General features: G+C 46.1%; 1 protein-coding gene and 1 long non-coding RNA gene across 16 annotated transcripts in view; one reads left to right on the top strand and one right to left on the bottom strand.

The window, feature by feature from the left end:
- The window catches only part of ESRRG (estrogen related receptor gamma), a 396,844-nt gene extending 393,543 nt beyond the window's left edge, over window positions 1-3,301 (bottom strand). For 2 of the 8 annotated variants that reach the window (XM_040612409.1, XM_040612411.1), the window contains exon 1: window positions 3,206-3,285. In XM_040612409.1, coding sequence (XP_040468343.1) covers window positions 3,206-3,207 — 2 coding nt within the window. In that variant the 5' untranslated portion in view covers window positions 3,208-3,285. Of the gene's footprint in view, window positions 1-1,994; window positions 2,062-3,205 lie in introns of those variants that run through there. The other 6 variants (XM_040612424.1, XM_040612425.1, XM_040612414.1 and 3 more) reach the window with 5 other exon arrangements.
- Window positions 3,302-3,312: 11 nt separating this feature from the next.
- Window positions 3,313-18,280, top strand: LOC121096468. Of its 8 annotated transcripts, XR_005830525.1 has the most exons (6): window positions 4,254-4,439; window positions 7,122-7,239; window positions 9,250-9,387; window positions 12,006-12,145; window positions 14,131-14,264; window positions 17,527-18,280. It is a non-coding gene; the product is annotated as an uncharacterized LOC121096468 (long non-coding RNA). The 8 variants fall into 8 exon arrangements; XR_005830526.1 differs by lacking the exons at window positions 4,254-4,439; window positions 7,122-7,239 and adding an exon at window positions 3,327-3,401; XR_005830521.1 differs by lacking the exons at window positions 4,254-4,439; window positions 7,122-7,239 and adding an exon at window positions 3,426-3,748.
- Window positions 18,281-21,814: the final 3,534 nt, after the last annotated feature.

Here is a 21,814-nt window from a genome sequence, read left to right on the forward strand (position 1 = left end):
GCTGCCTGGCCCCGGGGCGAAGCCAAGGGGGTGGGAGAGCCGAGGGCGGCGGGGGGGCGGGCAGGGGAGCCACCGTGTCAGCGGGTTACCAGGGCCACACGCGCTAAATGCCATGCGGCAGCCACCTTTCAGAGAAGGACGGGGAATTACCATTATTCTTCTCGGGCAGGCGTTTCCAAATTGGAGTTAATTGACGCGGTTCTTCATTTGAGCAATAAGCGAAGAAAATTCGAGCTTTACCCAACAAACTTTTAGAAGGGTTTTGGGTTTTTTCTTTCTTTCTCTTTCTCTCTCTCTCTCTTTTTTTTTTTTTAATTTAAACTAGAAGCGAGCTAATAGAACCTCACTTTCATGAAGGCGAAATTAATCTAGCCCTTAACCGGGAGCGGAGTGGGGCAGCGGGCGCGGTGCGGAGGCGGGATGCGGTGCAGAAGCGGTGCCGAGCATAAACCGGGCCGGGCGCCCTCTGCACCGCCCCCCGCGGGACAGAGCCCCCTCGTCCCGCAAGCCCCAGCCACGGGCAGCCCTCCTTAGCGAAATCAGAGACAAGTGGGGAAGGAGATAACCAGTTTGCAAGCCTGAGGCTGGCAGGTGAGGAGCGTGAGGTGCAGCTGTAACACGCGTTTGCGTGAAACGCTGCCCGCGAACGGGAGCACAGCCTGAGCCCAGCCGGTGCCCGTAGTGAGCTAAAGCCAACTGCTTGCCTCCCACGTAAAAGGTTTCGCAGAAGGGGATGAGTCTGTTTTTGTTATGATTTAATCAAATAAATTAAAGGAGAAGGGTAAGGATACGCCCCATTTGGGACTTAAAAAAAAACAAAACACAAACAAAAAACCCAACAAACCAAAAAAGGCTTTAGTTTTGAGGGACGCTTTCTGTCCAAACCCTTTTCTGCTGTACAGAGCAAAGAGAGGCTCTCGGCGTCCACTCATCTCATTACTGCTGGTTGTTTGGGGTTTCTCTTTTCCTCCTAATGGAGTAACCTTTCACAAGCGATTGCAATTTCGGGGGGGGAAAGGGTGAGTAGGTGCCAAAACAAGCTGGGGGTGGGGCAGAATTTTGCGTTTCAAGCAATTTAGCAGGCAGCAATTCTGCTTACAGCAGAAAGGTAGGTGGATACTTGAAAACATCTTCCACCGTGGTGTCCTACTTTAGCAATTCTAATTAAAACAAGGTTTAAAAGATGCAAAGAAAGAGCAAGCTCCTTGCTTTATTTCCAATGGGCGTGGGGGATACCGTCAGGCACAAAGTGCTTCCAGCTTGTTCTAACGTGCACCTTTGTTTAAAAGAAAAAAAAAAAAAAAAATCAAGCTCGTCCTCTGATTTCAACCAATGTATTTTTAACTGGATTTCTTTCCTCTGCTTTGTGTGATCTGATACCTACCGTGTAGCCCTGGCCCACTTTCAGCCCTGCGGGTGCCCTGTATTGTGTGTGTGTCTGAAAGAAAAGGGGAAAGTCTTCCACCTCACACTCCTGTGCCCTATACCTGTGCTGGGGAACTGACTCGTGTCCAAGCCAGTGGTCAGCAAAACGCGGAGCCTATTCCTGCTCTCGCCGCCTAACCCGAGAGGAGCCGTGACTTTGTAGGTCCAGCCTGGCTAGCAGGGCTCTGACCGGCCGGCACCTTGAATCAACACAGCAGCCGGTTTTCTGACGCTTCTTTTCCACGGCTGCTTATTGAAAAGGAGGCTTTACTGCCACCTATAAATAGCGCTGCGTCCAAGTCACTTTTCTTTTTTTCCTTTTTTTTTTTTTTCCTCCTCCCCCCCTACCCGTAAAGCATCAAAGTTATAACCAAGATACCGCGAGTTCTCCTGGCTCTTTTGCGGGGGCTCGGCTCCGGGGGGCCGTGGTGGAGGTCCCGGCACCAGGCGCGGCTGCGCTGCGGCCCCTGGGGGGAGGAGGGGGCTCCGGCGGACCCGGGCACGCACCGGTTGCCTTTGAACTTTGTTCACAGGCATGTGAGGGAGAGGAACAAATACCGATAACTCACCGTGCTCTTTGGCTTTCCAGGTGTAACTCCGTCTCTCCCTCTTCTTTGTGTATAAATGAGCGGAGGTTACATCCCGGGCACACAGTATAATGCCCTGGATAACCCCGACCCTGTTAATTTAATGCTACGCTAACCTGAGAGTGTGTGATTGGAGCTCAAGTGCTGCTTTGGAAAAGCGCCTCTCCATGCTGGAAGCAAATTCGCCTTCTCTGCCCACACCCCTCCTTTCCACGCGAAGAGTCTCCCAGCCCTGCATTCCTCCACAAACCAGGACACCTACCTTTTCCAGAGCCACGTTGCCTATTACAGATTTCATTTTCCCCCGCTCCGGAACCAACTGTGCAATTTCTTAGACCCACGTGCGGAGCCGTGCCCAGCCCGCTGCGTGGGGCTCGGCTCCACGCACCGCGCCGCGGGCCGGGGCTGCCTGAGGGGCGCAGGGCGCAGGCGGGGGGCAGGGGCGCAGCCCGGGGGGGGGAGGGGGCAGGGGCGCAGCCCGGGAGGCAGCAGCAGTGTGCGGGGGCCGCGCTGCCGTCCGCGCCGGGGAAGGGGCGCTCCCCCTGTCCCCAAAATCGCACGCACAGCCCGAGGGACCGGGCTGCTCTCCCGGCTCTTTCTACCTGCCTGCACAGCCGGCTGGCGGCTGGCGGCCAGTACTGCTGTACGCGGAGCGATCAAACCCCCTTATCCCCGCTCTCCTTTTTTTTATTATTATTATTTTTTAAAATATTTCCTTTTCAATTCCCCTAAGTGGGGTTTAATGAATACAGCTTGTTACCCGCGCTGATCCCAGAGTAATAACCGTCAGGGGGTCTGAGCGCTCCAGGAAAAGCAGAGCGGAGGAAGAGGGAGGGATACAATCTCCGTTATCTCGCTGTTACTAATTCCCAGCCGGCTCGGACTCGGGGGACAAGGCGATCGCTTAACAAACCCTCCTCCTCTCCCTCCACCACTCCTTCCTTCCTTCCTCTTCGCCGGCACATTTTCTCCCCCGCGCTCGCCCACGTTTCATTCCTCCTCTTCGGGAGGAATAAGCCGTGCAAACTCAAACTAAAAAGAAGGAAAAAAAAAAAAAAAAGGTGGGTGGGAGAGAGGGAGACAGGAGGGGAATAAAAAAAATAAGAAAGGGGAGGGAGGAAGAAAAGGACAGAAAGTGTCTGTGCCTGATCGCTGACCATCTGTGCAAAAGGTGATCATTGTTAGGTACTCACATGGCTGGTGGCAGAGCAGCTCTTAGCAATTAATAAGTCTCTCAGCTTGAGCTCTTCTTTCCCCTTTTTGATGGTAGCGCTCTCTGTGTGTCTCTCGCTCACGCACACACACACACACACACACAAACCCGATCAGATGCTTCAGGACCGGCCACTTTGCGAGGGGAACAGCACGGGAGGGTTTGTATTACTCCAGGTTCGTGTGTGTAGCCTATAAATAGCGAACTTTTTGATGGAATCAGCTAACAAATGAGAGGAGAAGGCGTAATTTTGCGCAGGGAGCCCCCCTTTCTCTTTGCAAGATTAAAACCCCCCAGGCAGCAGACAGAGCTAAAGTTGTGGGTGTGTAGAAAGGATTTTCACTTTATTGTGATCGTGCGCGAGATTTTTGTTTGTTTGCTTATTTTGGGGGTTGTTTTTGTTCCTCCCCCCCCCCCCCCATCCCCCCCGAGCTATACGTTACATCCTCCCTCCCTGCCTTCCCAGCCAGGGGCAGGAACTGACCCGGATTAGCACCGACTTTAACTCCAAGTTGGAAACACGGTGCGTTTGCGGGGGGTGGGTGAGGGTGGTTGTGGTTTTTTTTGTTGGTGGTGGTTTTTTTTTTTTTTTTTTTTTTTTTTTTTTGTGCGGTGGGGGTGGGGGATCCACGCGGTGCCGGGTGGAAGTGAAGGAGGCGGGCAGGCAGGCTTCCCTGAGCGTGCCCGCACTTTGAAGACAGGCGGGGGAAGAGAAAGCAAGCAGGTCCGAGTTACCAGGGTGAAGTGCTTGCCTGGGGCTCTGGGGCAGCCACGGGCCCACTCGAGAGCAAAGCCCCGTGAACACGCGGCTGCGCGGCCCCCGCTCCCCGCCCGGCGCCCACCGCACGCCCCGCGGCCTCTGGGCGGGCAGCAGCCGCCGCCGCGGGAGGGGAGCGGCAGCGGGGCCGGTCGGACGGCTCGGCCGGGAGTGCCGCCCACAGCCGGGCCGCCGGGGGCAGCCCCCCGCCCCAGCGCCCAGCCTGGCCGCCCTCGGGCAGCACCTGGGAAAGCGCCCTCGGGGCCGGCTCCCCCCCGCTTTTTGTTAAGGGGCTGAGCGGCGCCGGCAGCTTTGGCCTTCCCTGGGAGCGACAGTTCCCTGTCTCCGGGGGACATTGACGTGCGGGAGGCTTAAGGCTGGGTCCCTGTCAGCGGAGGAACTGCCACTGATAAGGACCCTACCGCGGCAACTATGAAGAGGTTTTCTCCCCTGACAGGTACCTGACAGGGCTGGCCGGGGAAGATCTGCTGACCTGTCTAAAGAAATATATCTGTGTCTCCCAGAATGGCAGGACAGATGGTGCCAGTTCGCGCCGCGGCGACTTTGCTCGATGGCATACACTGAGCGGAGTTGATGAGTGTTTTGTTTTTGCGGCAGGGAGGTGGCGGTGCCCTCAGACACCCCGTGGCACGGACGTTCTGTGACACGTCCGCTCCTGTAAAGGCGCCAGTGCCGCCCAGACGTGCGCCGGGGGGGCGGGGGGGCAGCGGCCCCGCTCCCGCCTGCCTCTGCCCCGTCCACGCATACGTGACCTGCCGCAAAACCGCCCAGGACAGCGGCTTGTAGCACCTTTGCGAAGCCGCTTGCCGCGCCCCGCAACCCCCCCTTGTCCCCGAACCAGCCCTAAAAGTCGCCCCGCGCTCGGCCCATTCCACTCCGCGGAGGCGGCGGTCGCTGAGCCCCCCCCCCCCCCCCCCCCCCCCCGCCGCCTTTGTGCAGCCCGCGGGCCCCCCACGCGCTGCCTGGCCGCGGCGCGGGGACGCGCACGGAGCCCCCACAGGCAGCGCGCGCGCTTTGCGCACCGCAGGACCCCCCCCCCCCCCAGCCCCCCCCATTCGAATCGCCCTCCTTCCTATAGCCCTGCCCGGGGGGCAGCGCGCAGCCCGTGCGCGGCGGGGACGGCCCGCACCGCATCCCCGGCGGCTCCCGGGAGCGGCGACCGCGGCCCCGCGCAGCCCCGCGCTCCCTGCGCGCCGCAGCCGCTCCGCCGCCCGGCTCCCGAGTGATGCTCAGCCCGGCGCGCCGCTCTGCCCATACACGTTTCCAATCTCATGGCTCATAAACTATCCGCAAAGGGATTTCATTATTCACCTTCGGTATCCGACAGAGGAGAGAGAAAGGGGAAAAAAAAAAAAAAAGCCATGGACGCCCCTAGGAACAGCGAGGCCCGGGCCGGGCTGAAGCGCCGGTGCTGCCCGCCCCGCGGTGTGCGGTGCGGTGCGGAGGTCGGGCTGGCGGCTGCGAGCTTTCCGCGCCGCTCCGCGGGCTGCCTCCGCCCGGTGCTGGGCTCCGGCCGCTGCTTATTGTCCCGGAGTGACTGAGGTCAGCCTGGCACGGGGGCAAAGCAGAACCGTGAATTGTGTTTTACTGGGAGCGGAAAAAAAAATTCCGGAGGAAAGAGTAAAATCTCGGCGGCCTGGCGCGGTCTGGTCTTGTTTGTTATGTTTTCTTTTTTTTTTTTTTTTTTTCCCTGCGATAAATACCATTAGGAGTTATTTAGTTCTCCGCTGAAATCTGACACATCACACCCCGGGTGCGAAGCCGAAGCCACCCGGTGCGGCGCGGCGCGGTGCGGGCAACGCGCTCCCGCGAAGGCAGGGCCAGCGCCCAGGGCCGGTACAGGGCGGGGGGGCGGTACGGGGAGTGGGGTGGGTGGGTACCGGCGGTGGGTACGGGCGGTGGGCAGCCGCAGCGGCCTGCGCAGAGCCGGGCCGGGCTGCAGCGGGGCGGGCAGCCGGGGCAACCGCACGCCTCAGCAGGGCGACCGCAGCAACGCAGCACGCGATCCGGGCAAAGTTCCTGAAAGCCTGGCTTGAGACAAACAGAAATGTTCATACGGCGACAGCGAAGTTTGTTTCCTTCTTTTTTTTCCTCGCACTCCCCCCCCCCCCCCCCCCTTTTTTTTTTCCTTTAAGAAATGGGATGCGAAAAAGTTTAGACCACGAGGTAATTATAAAAACCAATATAGTGAATTTTAGACAGAGACCCACTTCGCAATTTTACACCGAGGAGCGAAATATTCTAGCGAAGTCTGGGGTCATCACCGACGGTAGAGCAATGTTCCCTCCCTGTTTAATATACATGGTGTGGGAGATGAAGGGAAAACATAGCTAGCACCTGTAGTGCCAAAGGAAAAAAAAATCAAATTACTACATCATTTTTTGGGGCTATTTTGCAGGACACTCTTCAAAAATAGACCCATATTTAATTATCTCTCTAATGATTTTCTCTGCGCGACTGCTAGTTAATAGTAAGGAGGCAATGGGGTTTCTACTGAGTTTTATACATTCTGCTATCTTAAAAAAAGAATAATTTCCTTATGTGTTAATCGCGCATCTGGGACTGCAAGCGACCAATCTGGACCAACTTTTAATTAACACGTTGACCTGCCGAGGAAGCAAACTCCCTCAAAAAAATAACATATGCGTTATACCTATGCATACCCCGCCGGATCGGCGTGACCCTGGCAGCCGCGGGGCTCTGCTCCCCCTTGTAGGGAGGAGGTGCTCTGCGCAGGGGCCGGGAGATGCGCGGGTAGCGCCGGGGTTCAGCACCGCCCGCCGCGGGCCGGGGCCACCCGCGCAGCCGCCCCGGGGGCGGCGGGGGCGAGCGGAGGCCGTGGGGGCAGGCGGGAGATTCGCGCTCCACGGGAGGTGCCTTACCAGCACCAGCGGGGGGGGAGCACAGGATCACGCGTGGGTGCTGCAGCTCCGCAGCCTGCCCGCGGCTCCCCGGTGCAGAGCAAGGTCAGGGCCTGGAAGATGAACTCCTTTCCTCTCTGCTTCTGCCTTGCCCATGCTTTGCGTTTCTCTCTCTCTTTGCCCTTCCCTTTTAAATTCATTCTATGTTTTACATTAGTTTTTTGGTGTGTTTTTTTTTTTTTTTTTTTTTTTTTTAGTTCCCACGCAGACTTCAGGCAGGTTAGATGCCTGACTTCCTCCCCCCCCCCCCCCCCCCCCCCCCCCCCCCGGGACTGGAGTATGTTACTACTGAGTTACACTTTAACTTCTCTGCAGGTAATAATTAAAGAACTTCTTTCTAAATCTCTCCCCCCCCCCCCCCAGAAACACCGAGGCTTTCTTTCGCAATAGGTTATATTGATCACCCACGCAGGCACGCTCCTGGAGCTGCTGCCGATCGCACACGGCAGGTAGAGCTGCCTGAGAGCTGCTCCTGACTCGGCATGCTCTGCACACACTCTCCTGGACCTTCCCCAGTTTTTTCCATGAGCTGAAAGGTTTCTTTAGGGATGCATTTCCATAAACACTTCCAAATCCCCCCCAGGAGGAAGCTCCACATGCAGAAGGGGACTGACAGTGGCTCAGATGCATGCAGCCAGGCTTTGGCCATACCGCTGAATTTTGTGCCATAGTCACATTATGGGTGAGCTTCAAAATAAAGAGATCTAGAGGGAACAAAGTCACTGACATCAGTAGGGGAGTGTCTCTGTCGATCGGGAAGACCTCCAACTTTTTTTCTAGCAGCGATACTTTCCAAAGAAAACCTTCAGCCGCATCTTAACAGCCGTACTGAAAGTTTTAGGTGCTCTGAGTTACTTGAGATCATAAATTAATCTGCCAGAGAAGTGCAGCACACACCTGATATCAAGGGAGGGTCAAGAGCTGGCCAGTTCCAGCTGGTCCTGCATTTGATTTACTTCAGACTGTTAAGATGTATGCTGTGGTGTTTTGATAAGAAAAAAGGAGTCAGCAGTTTGATTTGGCAATTCTTTCTTCTTTTTTTTTTTTTTTTTCTTTTCCCCTGAAGAGGGCTGCAGTTTAAGCTAAGAAATTTGTTATCACTGCTGGGGTGGCTTTTAGCAGAGGTTCTTGGTCTGCATGGGGCTATCTCATCCCTTACTGTTAACTGTGTTTCTTACTCTCCTAAGTGAGCCAGACAGTGGCATGAACTTCTATGCAGCTTGTCTACCTCAGGCCTCCGGTGTCTCTGGCTTGTGCCTTCGCCGGGGTTCACCCCAGCCAGGGTACTTGGAGCAAGAGCAAAGGCAGTGGCTATCAAGCAACCCATCACATCAGCCAACCGCTCTGCTGCCGTGTAGCCCTCCTGCAGCTCTCCCCCTCGCACCTCTCTTTTCCATAGGGCCTTGCCCCTGAGTTGCATCAGACACCTCAGAAGTATGTGAAATTTTTTTTCATACTGTGCCAGCGTACTCATACAATCTGAATGTGGGAGGCTGCTTTTTCTTAGCTGAATTATTTACAGGTATCTCCTGCACCTGCTCTGCCCTCTCTTACAGCCCTCCCAAGCTTTCAATTACAGAGAGTTAAATCACAGAAATTACGCAAGGGATGTTCTCTCTGACATGTGTCTGTGCAGTGTAAAGAATACCTGCAGTACTCCAGACCGGAGGGCGATGGCACAAATAACACCCCTCAGAAGCGGCAGCAATGGGGCATAAATGGGGGGCTAAGAATCAGATCAGGATTTTTGGATTCTATCCCTGATCTTTTCTCCTTTCCTCCTATTTTAGTTTCTCTGCCTCTAAACAAGGGAAGTAATAGACACTGACCCTATTGCCTTTCCACGAGGCAATTGATGTTTAAAAAAAATTGGAAATCCTCAGAGGACGTAATCTGTGACAATATTCTAAGGTGGATGTGCTGCCATTGCCTGTACTGGGCTTGGCAAACATTTCTCAGCAGAGCCCATATTTTCTGCTGCATGTAGCTTTAGAAAAAACATCATCACTTAGGCTGAAAACTGATATGCTGACCGTCTGTACCGGCCAGATTATTTTGAAAATACCTGCCAAAACAATTTGTCCATTTCCAAGAACAAGGTTATGGAAAAATAAACAGTTTTGCTCATACTAAAAAAATGGAAACTTTTTTCTTTGAAATGCTCTGCTGCCCTCAGGCTTTGAAGCACAGACTCAAAATGTGACCTTTTTTATTTAAAATGTGCCTTTCCCTCTCTGTCTGAAAATGTATCCAAATGTGACTAACTTGTAAATATTAGAAATTTTGTCATGAACACACTCTCGGTAATGATTTATTTTATTCTAGCAGGAAAAAGGAATTGCTAAAGATTGGCCCTCTCTGCAAACAGAAGCTTAAGGATACAGCGGCGAGGCTAGATTTCCCCTTTAATCCCCACCTCCAAATTTTCCCCATGAGTCTGAGCTTTGGCGCAGAATCTGAGAGGTAGGAATCCTATCTTTTCTAAGCTCCAAACGATTTGAAGGTTGTGTCAAGAAGAAAGGTCTCTGCATGAATACGATGGGGAGGAAAAAAAAAAATTCCAGCCTGTGACAGAGAGGCGATAGAAGCAGCCAAGCAGTCCAGAGAGAAAAACTGGGACTGGTGTTCGGAGGTAGGAGCCTGGGACTGATTAGGTAAGGAGACACAGAGGTTGTGCAGAGAAAGCAGAGAGAAACCGTTTGGTTTAAGAGCCTGGAGGGGAGATAGAAGGGCAAGGATAGCAAAACCAACTAACATTGTCAGCCAAGAGCAAGGATGCGTAATTGCAGGATGTCCGGAGTGGCTGGGCTGAATTTCATTTGAAACATGGTAGACATTCTGAAAGTCAAAATGTTTTATTTCACTATTTTTAACTGATGCAGTTCAGCTGCATCATTATTGCTTTTTATTTGTAATAGAGTCTTCTTTCGGATGCTAAAAAAGAATTAAATGACCTTCAAGAGAAGTGTTTCCAAGCTGATTCAAAACATTTTTTTAATTATTTTTTTTTCTGTGTTGCCACTGAACTAAGGAAACATGTTATATATTCAACACTAGCCACAACATCAGGCACTGGGATGTTAAGGAAATGACTAATCTGAGGGTTTCGGAGCACCTTGATTCAGTCTCCATACATTACGATACATGAGCACACAGATTTTATTCCACAAATTTCCTGAAGCAGAAACGAAACCCTGCAAGGTACCCTTCCTCTGGGGAGAGATCAGAACTTTGTAGTTTTTATTCACTGTTTTTGTTCACTAGATTCCTGTATAATTTGTCACAGAGTTGGGTATGGTTCACGTATGAGATAGAGAATTACAAGAAGAGAAAGCAGGGCTTTGTGGCAAGGTGATAGCTGAATTTTGCCTGCTGAGTTTGCTTTCATTCCCCTTTTACCTCAGAGCTTCTACAATGTGAGGGAAGTTGCCTCAAGAGGTAATGATTAATTGAGATTTTTCATATTATGAGGGCCCATCTTGAAATTTTGGGGTCTGGTAGGCTGAAGTCTCATTACCTCAGACAAAGTCCATGGGACTGTGCATTTTCTACACCAAGTGATGCAGAATGCCAAATGGGTTGAAAAATTAAGTAGACAAAGTCTCTAATTGGATACCCAAAATTAGCAGGCATTTTTTACTTTAATATAATTTGTTTGGCATACAGTTCTATTAAAAAATATAGGATGATCTCATCCCTTCAATTTCAATCCCTTCTTCCAGGCTATAAAATATGCTTGCTAAGTACCCAGATACTACAGTGTGGTGGTGGGAGAAACAGGAAAAGGACAACAGTGTTGGGCTCAGGTTAGGATTTGTGTGCCCCAAATAAAACCTACAGTCCCATATAGGTAAGCTTAACAGTGGAAACTAACTCCTGAAGCTTTGCCCACGTACTGCTCTGAATGCCAAAGGAGGGCTCGTGAAGATCAAGCAGAACAGTCCCCCTGCCCTGTCAAACTGCATTCATATACCATTGCACAAGAGTGGATGAAACAAAGGCTTTGTAAAGTTATTCATGAAATAGAGGAAGGAGAGGGAGCAAAAAGGAGAGGAACAAGCCCAGGTTATCAGAGAACATGGAAATAAGGTGCTGACCCAGAGGACACCAAAGTGCACGTCTCTACTGGTGAAAGCACTTGTATCTGGGACACTTCCATTTCAGGTGCACGCAACAGCAACTTGCCTTCGGTTACTGCAGTCTTTGATTTTAATGTCCTTCCAATTGCTTCAGAGCTAACATTTTTGTATTACATAGTCTGAATTTGGAGGAAGAGTTTTTCCTGAAAAATTCTTGAGCATCTCCAAGTACGTGATGGTGTGATTAGAAGCTGTGTGGAGGGATTGGTACTGAGCAGTGTGATTAGCTTGCTTTCTCTCACTTCCTAGTGGCTTTAAATGTTCATAGAGCCTGTAATGCTCTTTCCATTTGTGTGTGCATGTGTCTATGTGTAAAATATGATATGGCTACACAAGGTTTATCCCCTGCCTAATTTCTTGCTCTTCTTTTTAATTTCCATTAAAACACAGGCTTTTGCATTGCTTCTTTGATTTTTCATTCCTTACCAATTTTCACTCCTTCATTTTTCATTTCATTCATCCCCACTGCAAGTTTAGGGGTATTAGTGATACCTCACTTATTTTAACAAATGCGGTTTTTTTATTATTATTTTTAAGGAGTTGAGTGCTTATGAAAGGTAGCAGGTTGATAGCTTTTAGGCAGCATTTTGGCTTATCTGCTGATCAGGTACAACACAGGTAACACCTCTGTTCTACCAAAGTTAGGCATAATAGAAAAGGGGTGACTGAACTGGAAAGTCCAAGTACCCTCTGACCCTTTCTCTCAATTAGCACATATTCAATTGCTTATTTAGTTGGTAATACTGGCACCTATTTATTGGGAACTGGACTAAAATCTTCAAATGGTTTTAGGGGGATGGTTTTACCATTAGGAACCCAGATTGCCCTGCGTGGGTCTGGATTTGAACAAACAGGAAAAAAAACACCCTTGAACTTTTGAAGTTCTGTTGCCTGTGTTACGATACAGAGGACCTGCAGCATCGCTCTCGCTTTTACTCATAGAGATAGGAAGTGCCATCACCAGGCACGTGATCCTGACCTCAGTCGGAGCATCCTTGGCCTGCAGTCAAGCAGTCGCTGCACTCACTGAAACAGCCTGTCTGCTTAGCCATGGATTAAAATTCGTCCACTGATCCAAGACAGTAAGTGAGACAATAATTTTCTATTCCTACTTTGCTTCACAACAGATCCTCATTCAGAATAAACCTGCAGTTCATCATCACTTTTTATGCCCAGAAATAACCACGGTGGCATTGGAAAATTGTACCTGTAATAGCTTGAACAAATGGGATAAATAAATGCAAATGTAAAAAGAGAAAATGGATCCAGTTTTTAGGAACACTGAGACTGTATGAAAGCGCAGTATAAAGATAGCTTCAGGAGTCCTGATGCAATCAGCAGTCACCATTATTTTGAGTAGTAACTTGTAACAAATAAGTGCCATTTCCTCTAAGCAAGGACCTCTTCAGCATCGCTTTTACCACCAGAGCCTAACTCTCTGCTTCTCTTAACAAACTACAGGCTTAATCAAAACGTTTTAGATTAAATTGCTTAATTCTTTCTAGAGACCTCAAATATGTGAAGTACCCAGTGCATAAAAGAGGCAGCTTATTTCAAAACGAAGCATAACAGAGCAGACCTGCTAGGGAACAGACCCTCTGTCTTTTTCCCATTGGTATTAGGTACTGTGCTTGGATTTAGTAACAAAGCAACGTATACTTCCAAGTCCATCATTTTTATACCAATATATAAGACAGAACAACTAATATAATCTCAATTATGTAATGTGAGAGTGGCCATCTGGCTGCTTAGGAACTGATTTTGACCCAGATAACAGCAAACGTTTTTGTATCAGAGACAAAAGTTTTAGATGTGACATCCGCATCTCCATTGAGCAACATTAATAAAGCTAAAGCAATTTCATGATGTAGTGTGAAAGTCATGTTGATGGAAACCAGTATATTCACTGCTGTATTTATATACCCTACATTATCAGCCTTTTTGCAGAGCCTGATTCCTCTCACCATGGCCAATAATAATAGAATAAGGAAAAAAAAAAAAAAAGAAGCTTTTCTCAGCGTATCTGACCAAGTCAAAGATCTAGTATTCATGTCAATAAAGCTTTACTATTGCTTGTGATGATAATCCTATATCATCCCACCCCTGAGGTGACTATATCTCAATCATGAATGAATAGATTACTATATAAAAGTATGCACCTACTTTGATGTACAGTAATCTGAGTGTATCTCTGTATCTCGGAAGGCTCCAAAACAACAATAGGCGCCACAATAAATCATTTGAGTAAAAGATTAACACTCATTGCAATAGCACTGCAATATTTCATAGGTACCTGTTCAAAGGCAAAGGTTTTATTCATAAATACACTGATGATATAACTGACTTGGACGCTCCTAGCACAAATACATAGAAAGAAGTAAGAGAAGTTTATTCTAATTTTCTGGATATGAGGATGCCTATTCCTACTAGCAGTGGCTGGTCCATCTTTGTCACAGTCGTCATTCAAAAACTCCCCGCTCAATCACCCATATCACCAACAAATAGAAGGTGAAAAGCAGAGTTGTCTGGGGAAGTAAATTTAAAATGATGAAGATATTCTGGACCTGCTGTGTGGCCCTAGTAGTTTGCTCCAGTGAAGGTTTGCAAAGGCATAAACAGAAATTAGGCAAGAGTCAGCCTCCTTAAAGGCAGATCAGTGCCAGTCTCTCACCAAGTTCAACTTGCCAAGGAGATCTACACTGTTAAACTACTGTCATGGGGTGGTTTTGGTCCCATCCTGTGCCCCCCCAGGTTTTTTTTTGTCATGGTTACTCCACATTGATGTGAATGAGGAGCATACAGAGGCTTAGTTGTGACACCAGAGAAGTGGTAAGTGCTTGAGACCTGGCAGATATAATTTGTGACCCTTGCTAAGTTTGCAGATTAGTTTAGCTCTCCCTTCAAAAGACAGAGTAGTTTTTAAACTAAGTATTCATGACAAAATGCTTTGACAATAATTAAAATGAAAATTCCGTATATTTGAACTCTCACTATCGAATGGGAACTAGTGTAAAAGCAGATGCATGCTTTCATTGCAAGAGGCATACTGATGTTCTGTCCCATACAGGATATGAGAGTCTGGACAGCAGTCTGTAGAAATCTCAGTATGCCTCCGTCTTCTGCATGGACAAAATGAGCGATGATGATGAAGGTATAGAATCGCATGGAGGGGCTGATGCTGAAGATCAAACACACAGATAAGTAAGAGTGCTGAGATAAATAAAAATAGAAATTACTTCCCAGCCATCATACAAATCCTCAACAGTATCCTATTTTAATGATTTTATTGCTGTTATCTACACCTCAAAAATATGTATTTTTTGAGTAACTACACATTTATTTCAATTCACCTTCCTAATAAATCAACACACCTTGGGCATTTGCATCATCAAAATGCAGGTCAGCTTTTCCTAAATACTGAGAATTGTACAGTTAATGCTAGGGTTTTAATTTAAAAAGCCAAAGAAGTGCATTACAAAGAAATGAAATCCAAAATGGATTAAACTCCCGTTTTATTTAGCGGAAGAATAAAGATCCTTAGTATACATATTTAATTAGAGTCATAAATGTACCAACATTCTTAAATGTACTAATATTTTTAAACATGCGACTAAATCAAGTAACGGACTGGAACAAAGGGTATTATCAGCAATGCTGCATTCAGAGTCTGTTTGAAGATAAGCAGATGGGTAAGTTTAAACTCAGAAAAATAGATTTTTAGCCTAATAAATTTACCTCCCAGAGTCTCTTTTTTACTGTTTGGCAGTATGCTATTGTGGTGGGAGACACCTATTAATCTGAAAGTGCAATGGATCCTCTCTTCAGGAATAATTTTTCTTGCCTGCATATTTATATCTTCCCCACCCTTGATTTAGAAACTCTCATTTATCTTGAAAGAGATGGATATCAAACCCAACTCTTTCTCCAGATTAGAATGTATTGGGAATTGCTCAGATATATCAGTGCCATAGATGAAAAGAGATTCAGATCTTTCCTATGGTACTTGGCTCCTTCTGCGGAGATGTTACGACCTGTGAGCTCTGCAGGTGGTCAGGCTGCTAGGGCTGACTTCCCTAAGCTCCACGCTGTAGCTACAGAATTGCGTTCTCCTAAAGGCAACTTGGGGCAAGACTCTTATCTTAGATGACCTGATTTGTCTTTTGGGGCACATCCTCACACATACTTCTGAGGCACTGACTCTACCATCTATTTAAAGAGGAAATATTTCAGCTGGGAACCACTCAACTGCTGGACAAGCATTCTCTGTGTTTGAGACATCACCATCCAAAATAAACCAAAGCTGACCCTGTGAGTGTTCTTTCACAAGACATCAGAACGTTTTCCCCTGCCCAAAAGAAAACTTTTCTTGTTGACCAGGAGGTACACGCTGGATTGTACCAATGGTCCACCTACACCAGTGTGCCACCTCCTGCACTAGCCAGAATCAGACATATCTAGGAAAAATGCTGGAACTACACCGTAATCAAGTGGAAATTACCTCCTGGAGGACTTAGTCTGGTTTCTGAGAGTTAAACAATGACTCTTGCTTCAGTCAGGGGAAAAGTGATCGACTTTTACTTACTGTTGGATCGGAACTGATATATTAATATGAAGGTACTCAGAAAAGAGTGTTTATTGTCAGCACTGATTTCCAAAAAAACAGAACTTTCGAGGCTGTGTGAGCACAACCGGAGGTTTCTCTTTCAGTTCATTTGCTTTTCCTTATTAAACAACTTTCTCTATAGCAGCAATCAACAACAAGGTGAATTTTACATTCACCTAAAAAAATGCATTTGAGAAGAATAGATGATGGAACTGTGTTAGCTTTAATGCAAAAGATTTTCTTCCCAAAGTGTTCATCATTCTATTCCACAAAAGACTTAAGAGCATGACATGATTAGCAGGTAGGAAAAATATCTGTGGAAATGATAACAGTACAAGCACTTGATGAACATGATAGTTATGGAAAAGATAAGGAACTTTCTGATCTGGCACTTAAAGATTTACAACTTGCAAACACTTTGGGGAGTACCATTGATTTAACTGACTTTTGAATGTTGACACAACAAGCCAGTGCTAAAACCGCTAAAAGTTCTGCTTGTGGATAGCCCAGACATTTGATGCTGCTTGCTTTGGGCCCACAGTTAATTTTTAACATTGTGGGGACAAGCCAGTGACCCTGTGTTCTCGCTCAGGAATGTCTGACCATTCACTGGCTCCCAGTTTCTACTGAACACCCACTATACTGGAATATTTTGATGTTTAAAGATGCACCCAGTTCAAAAATTTACTGTGTTGCTATCATCTTTTCATCAGACATTGAGCTCTGTGGAATAATGTTTTGGAGTGAAGGTGCACTGAGATATGAAAAAAGTTTGTAAAAGCTAATGATCACTCAAGGAGGAATTAAATGGCTTTTTATTATAATTTCTTATTAGGTTTAAGAAACTTCTTTAATGAAATCAGAATTGAGTACTTTGAATGCAGTAAAATTATGACTTTAACTTAAAATGACAACAGAAATCTGTAAGAATAAGTAAATTAGAATATTATAGAAATATGATTAAGATCTGTTTAACTAGTAATACAACTGAAAAGAGAGACATAGTTATTCTGAGCTTGATTTATTTGTGGCTAGCAAGTTACAATTAAAATAAAACCTATTCGCTGCTTATTTACAACTTTATCATACAAGGACCATAAAGTGAAATTATACTGGGTGATTTAGTTTGCAGCTGTTTCTTTCTGCTTCTGTGTACACATCTAAGTCATGAAGAGAAAATGAGAGCACTAGCAAAATCAAAATACTTTATTTAAAACAAAACGTGTAATTGTTCAGAAATAGACTATTGACTTTCACTGGGTTAAACAGCTCATGTACTGATTAGGCTTGAAGCTATAATTGTTCTTGTCACCCAAACTCTGCTCAGTCAATATCTTTTTATCATATATATTTTTAATCACATATTAATAAACAAGAAGGTGTGCTTTATTGATGACTGGATTAGTTTATTGACCAACTCAACGACTCTATATATGGTTTCTGAACACAGAAACAAGGTCAATGTGTAAAGATGAGGAATAGTATATTCACCATCTTCAATATACTTAATTCTAGTACTCTACTTCCTTTCTTAGAAGTGCTGTAATCCATATAATTTGTCCAGTTCTTTTAGAAAGTATTTTGTATTTGAAACAATCTCACTGTTCAAGCACATTTTGGATTGAGTTTCAGGAAATTTAGACTTGTATGATCTCCCCTAATTTAACATAATTTTTGCAGCCTGATACCAAGCTGTGTTATTTTTCAAACCTTTGGGAATTCAAGTTTTCAGATACTTGTAGATTCTTACCAACTCTTCTTTAGTTACTTAGATTTTGGAAAATATTTAGACTTTTCAGATTCTCGTAACTGCTAACTTTCTTCATCCTTCTAATCAGTTCTTTTCACTTTTCTCTCTAGGAGATGTTATCATGTGTGTTCCCCTCAAGTAATTTGGGTTTGGAATGATGGCTTCTAAAACAACTGTATAAAACTAACAATTAAGGCAGTCCTAGAACATGGCAGTACCTGTGTGTATTCTTTTCTGTCAGACGAAACCTGTGCAAAGGAACTTCCATTTCCCCCCTCCTTTTTTTTTTTTTTTTTTTCTTAATTATTCTTTTTATTTTTCAATGGGATGAAAAGTGGAATAGAAATAGATCTTTTCATCAGCATCTCCATTTTTACAAAACACTGTTTTGCAATATAAAAGTAACAAATTGAAAATGTGTTGATGACTTTGCCTGTCAGGCACTCATATGATCACCTAAAACCAAAACTCCTGTGGAAAAACAGCTGACTGCCAGCATGTACAGCTGTGCACATCAGCCAGAAACAGACAAATTATGTTCCCAGCCTCAAGTCTGTAGTCTCTAAACCCCTTCAAATGCTTTTTTCCTCAAGGTATGAGTTTAAAATAGATTAAAATAATAATTCACTGCAGTATCACGTATCTCTGTGAATCACAAAATCTCTGATTTTACCAATGCCTCATGCTTGAACTGTTTAGGTGATGAGATGTAAGGAAAAAAAAAATCTGGCTCAAGTCTCTCAAAAATAATATGCAGAGACACCATTACTTTTGTTTCTCACTGTGCATTTCTTCAGATGCCTCTCATATAAGCTCCATTGCCCCCTATGGATTACTGCTCACAATAAAGAGAAGCTATTTGAAGAGGTCTCTGTGTTTCTTTTTCCCCATCCAAGAACTGTGTTTTGTCTTTGTCTTCCAAGTACAGTATTATCAGCTTTGTTTCCCAAACATTAATTCATTTGTTATCTGACTACATTCCTACTTTTTCTAGGTCCTTTTATAGTACTGGTTGGATTTATATTGTTTTTTAGGAAGAGGGGGAAAGTATCTTAGTACAATGCAGTAGTATTTTTCTGTGCCTTTGACTCTGGAGTTTTTTCTTTTTTTTTGTAAATGCTATTCTATGATCCTCAGACTGCTGGTCGAGGGAAACACTTAAGAGATGTTTATACTGAAGTATAAAAATCTAGTGTAATGATGAAGAAAAGGCTGCTGGTGTAGAGTGCTATTAAACACCAATCAATAACCTCCAGGCACTTCAGTTTTAAGTGGGGGAGTTTGAGAAAGCAAGTGTAGAAGAGGAGGTCCTTCACCCCACTAATAACTCAGAATACTGTGAAAGGGGAATTGAGGCGATAGCAGAGGGTCAGGCTGCAAGTTCTTCTCAGGAAGCAAAACGTGATACAGAAACGCATCCAAACCAAATGCAGACTAAAATCCTGCAGATGACTAACATACTGGCAAAACCATTCACATGAGTATTATCCCTGTAAAAGTGCCAAGTACACCAAGATATTGTGTAGAAGTTCTGGTCATGTAAGGTAAAGCTTCCCAGAGGCACCCTTTAATTGGTCTAATTTTCCCTGCCAAGCATCATCAAAGTTTTAGATGTTCAGGCCAGGTCTTGTCACTTTACTATTTCATCACTTTTTGGATTACCTACTTGCAGCATAAATGTTCTCAAATGTATTTGCTGCCAGTATGTTTTTCTCCCTTTCACATATACACTGCCTTTCCCAAGAGTCTTATTGAACCCTGAAAAAGTAGAGAAAGGAAAATTATGAAGCATGAACTACTATTAAACCCCACAAGGTAAATGGTTGTCCAGATAGTTTTTAATATCCAGGGCAGGCACAGAAAATCTTTCCAGCACTTTAGGAACACAGTCCCCTCTACCTCTACTTAATTTCTAGCATTTTTGAGGAAAAAAAAACCCAAAACACAAGAAAAAGCAGCAACTATGCAAACCATAGATTCCATATGCTACTCCCTATGTAGATTTGTAGGAAGTATATGGAGTTAGGTAAACAAAAGCATTTCTGGGAAAGTTGTTATTAAAGGGAAGGTAACTACTAGAGCTAGTTTATGAAATGATTGAAATGAGTACTATGCATGATGAATAGGCTGATTTCCATAGTAGGAACACACCAAACCATGCCAGCGTGGGCTGACTCACCGCAAATAGGTGGGTTTGACTCTTGCCTCTGACAGTGACTTATTGCATGGCCTTGGGCAAATCCCTAAACGTTTGTTTTTACTTCTCCATTTATATGATCTGGATAATACTTACATACCTGAAGGGGATATTTTAAGATACAATATGTGTAAGATACTACAAAGATTTTAAATGCTGTAACATAGTTAAGCTTCATTAATACCATCAGGCTAAAATAAACACCCGGATGATTTAGGTAATGTGGTACATGTTCCTGGAACTGGGGAACTTCACTAAACAAAGAGTAAAATCTTCAAAGAGCCAGAGGAAAGGGAAGGTACAACCCATTGTAAAGCCAAAGTACTCTGCAAGGGTGGGTGAATTTGTTGGGGAGGAAGAACAAGTTTGTTAAATAGGCAAGAGTTCAGTCTTCATTAATTAAGTGGTTGGGCAGAGCTGAAAAGCAACACGTGCTCAGCAGTGGGTGAAGGCAACAAAACCTGCAGGCTTCAGGTACCCATCTGTGTTGTGGCTAGGGAGGACTTTGCCGAGGTGGGACCCGAGGGTTTGTTCCTATTTCCTTTCATCCAGACCTTCTCCTGCCAGGAAGGGGAGACGGCCTTCTCTGAAACAGCATGAGCTGCTCTGGGGGCTCGCCAGGGCTGGATCCCACCGAAAGGACAATGCTTATCCAGCTGAACCTTCCAGCGGGGGAGAAGTTCCAGCATGGTGAGAGATGGATTGGAATCCCCTCTGACAGAGAAGGGCCCTACTGCCGTGTCTGGGTAGAGCGCCCACCATAGCTGGCCGCAGCGAACCTGCCTGCAGCGAGGACAGTAGTGACAGGCCCCCGGCCCCTGCTGGGGTCTCTGGGCCTGACACCAACGTCCTGAAATCCTTAAACCCTGCTTACACCAAGAGGAATGCACTTCTGGGCTCACCCAGAGAGAGGCAAAGCCAACACACAGACTATCAGATAAGATAATACAGCAGCATTAGCACTTCTGAGGTTTTTTCCTTCCCGCCCCCCCAAAGTATTTTTCCGCAATTAGGGCCTCAGTGCAAAAACACACTCTTAAAAGAAGGGTGAGGGAAAGCTCGGCAGCACAGAGTGGTATAGTAGGATGTGATATCAGGTGAAGTGCTCCAGAAGTAGGAGGCAGAGGCTGGAAGTGAATGAGGAAGAGGAGGAGAAGCCGGAGTAGATGTTCTCGTAGTGAGGGAGATGCAGCTCGAGGGTGGGAGAAGGGGGGCTTCTCCCGAGCAGAGGTCGGTGGTGGGGAGCAGGTGATACAGCAGTCAGGTTCCAGCTATCAAGAAATGATGACTGGGACAATTAGTACCGAAATCTATTTTTTCCATTAGACATATTTCTTTTGGCATCCTAGTAAATCTGAGAAAACAAGCTGAGTGGCCTAGCTTTGAGTGGGTTGTGATCCGGACAGGACCTCCAACTTTTGGGGATAAACCTCAGTCCTTTTTATGGTTTGACAGGAAAGGAGAGACAGCCTGCCCTGTCTCCAGAGCAGCTCTACCATCGTCCTGCTCTGAATGCCCGTTCTTGGTTAGAAAATGCTGCCCTGTCCTGCAGCTTGTATCGCCCAGGTTAGTCCTGAGGAAACGAGTCCTGACCGTCATCGCTGAGACTGCCCAGCAATAAGAACCAGAGAATGGTGGGCAGAGAAATCTGGGAGATTTGCCTACAAAAAGCACTTCTCCTCCTAAACAAAGCAGTCACAGGCAGGCACACTCAAACAGTATAGTATGTATGAATAAAGTAGGCTGGACTTGTCACACATCCCACAGAGATGTCAAGGTTATATTTAAGTTGCTAGAACAGACTGCTCCACAGCTCCTTGGTAGATGTTACCGAACGGCACAATTTGTGTACTTCATATACTACACCTATTTATCTGTCTTATTTACTACTTATGATGACTCTAAAGGTGGGCACAGAATCTTGAGCGTGGTTTGAGACACTAACACAGTGCTGGCTATAAAACTCTTTCCCATACCAGAAAATAAAACTGTTTACAAGCTGAAAATACTTCTGTTAAGTCCTTCATTGATACACATCATCTGAGAGACACAAAACCAAACTCATATTAAACTAACAAAGCTGATACTTTTTTACTACATCTACAGACCACAGAACACTTTGCTTTCAAGAAAAATTGAATAAATCAGAGCTTTCTTAAGGATACTTCTCCCCTTGTCTTCAGAAAGTCCTTAATGTGACA

This window comes from Falco naumanni, chromosome 12 (genome assembly GCF_017639655.2).
Source record: "Falco naumanni isolate bFalNau1 chromosome 12, bFalNau1.pat, whole genome shotgun sequence".
NCBI classification, from domain to species: Eukaryota; Metazoa; Chordata; class Aves; order Falconiformes; family Falconidae; genus Falco; species Falco naumanni.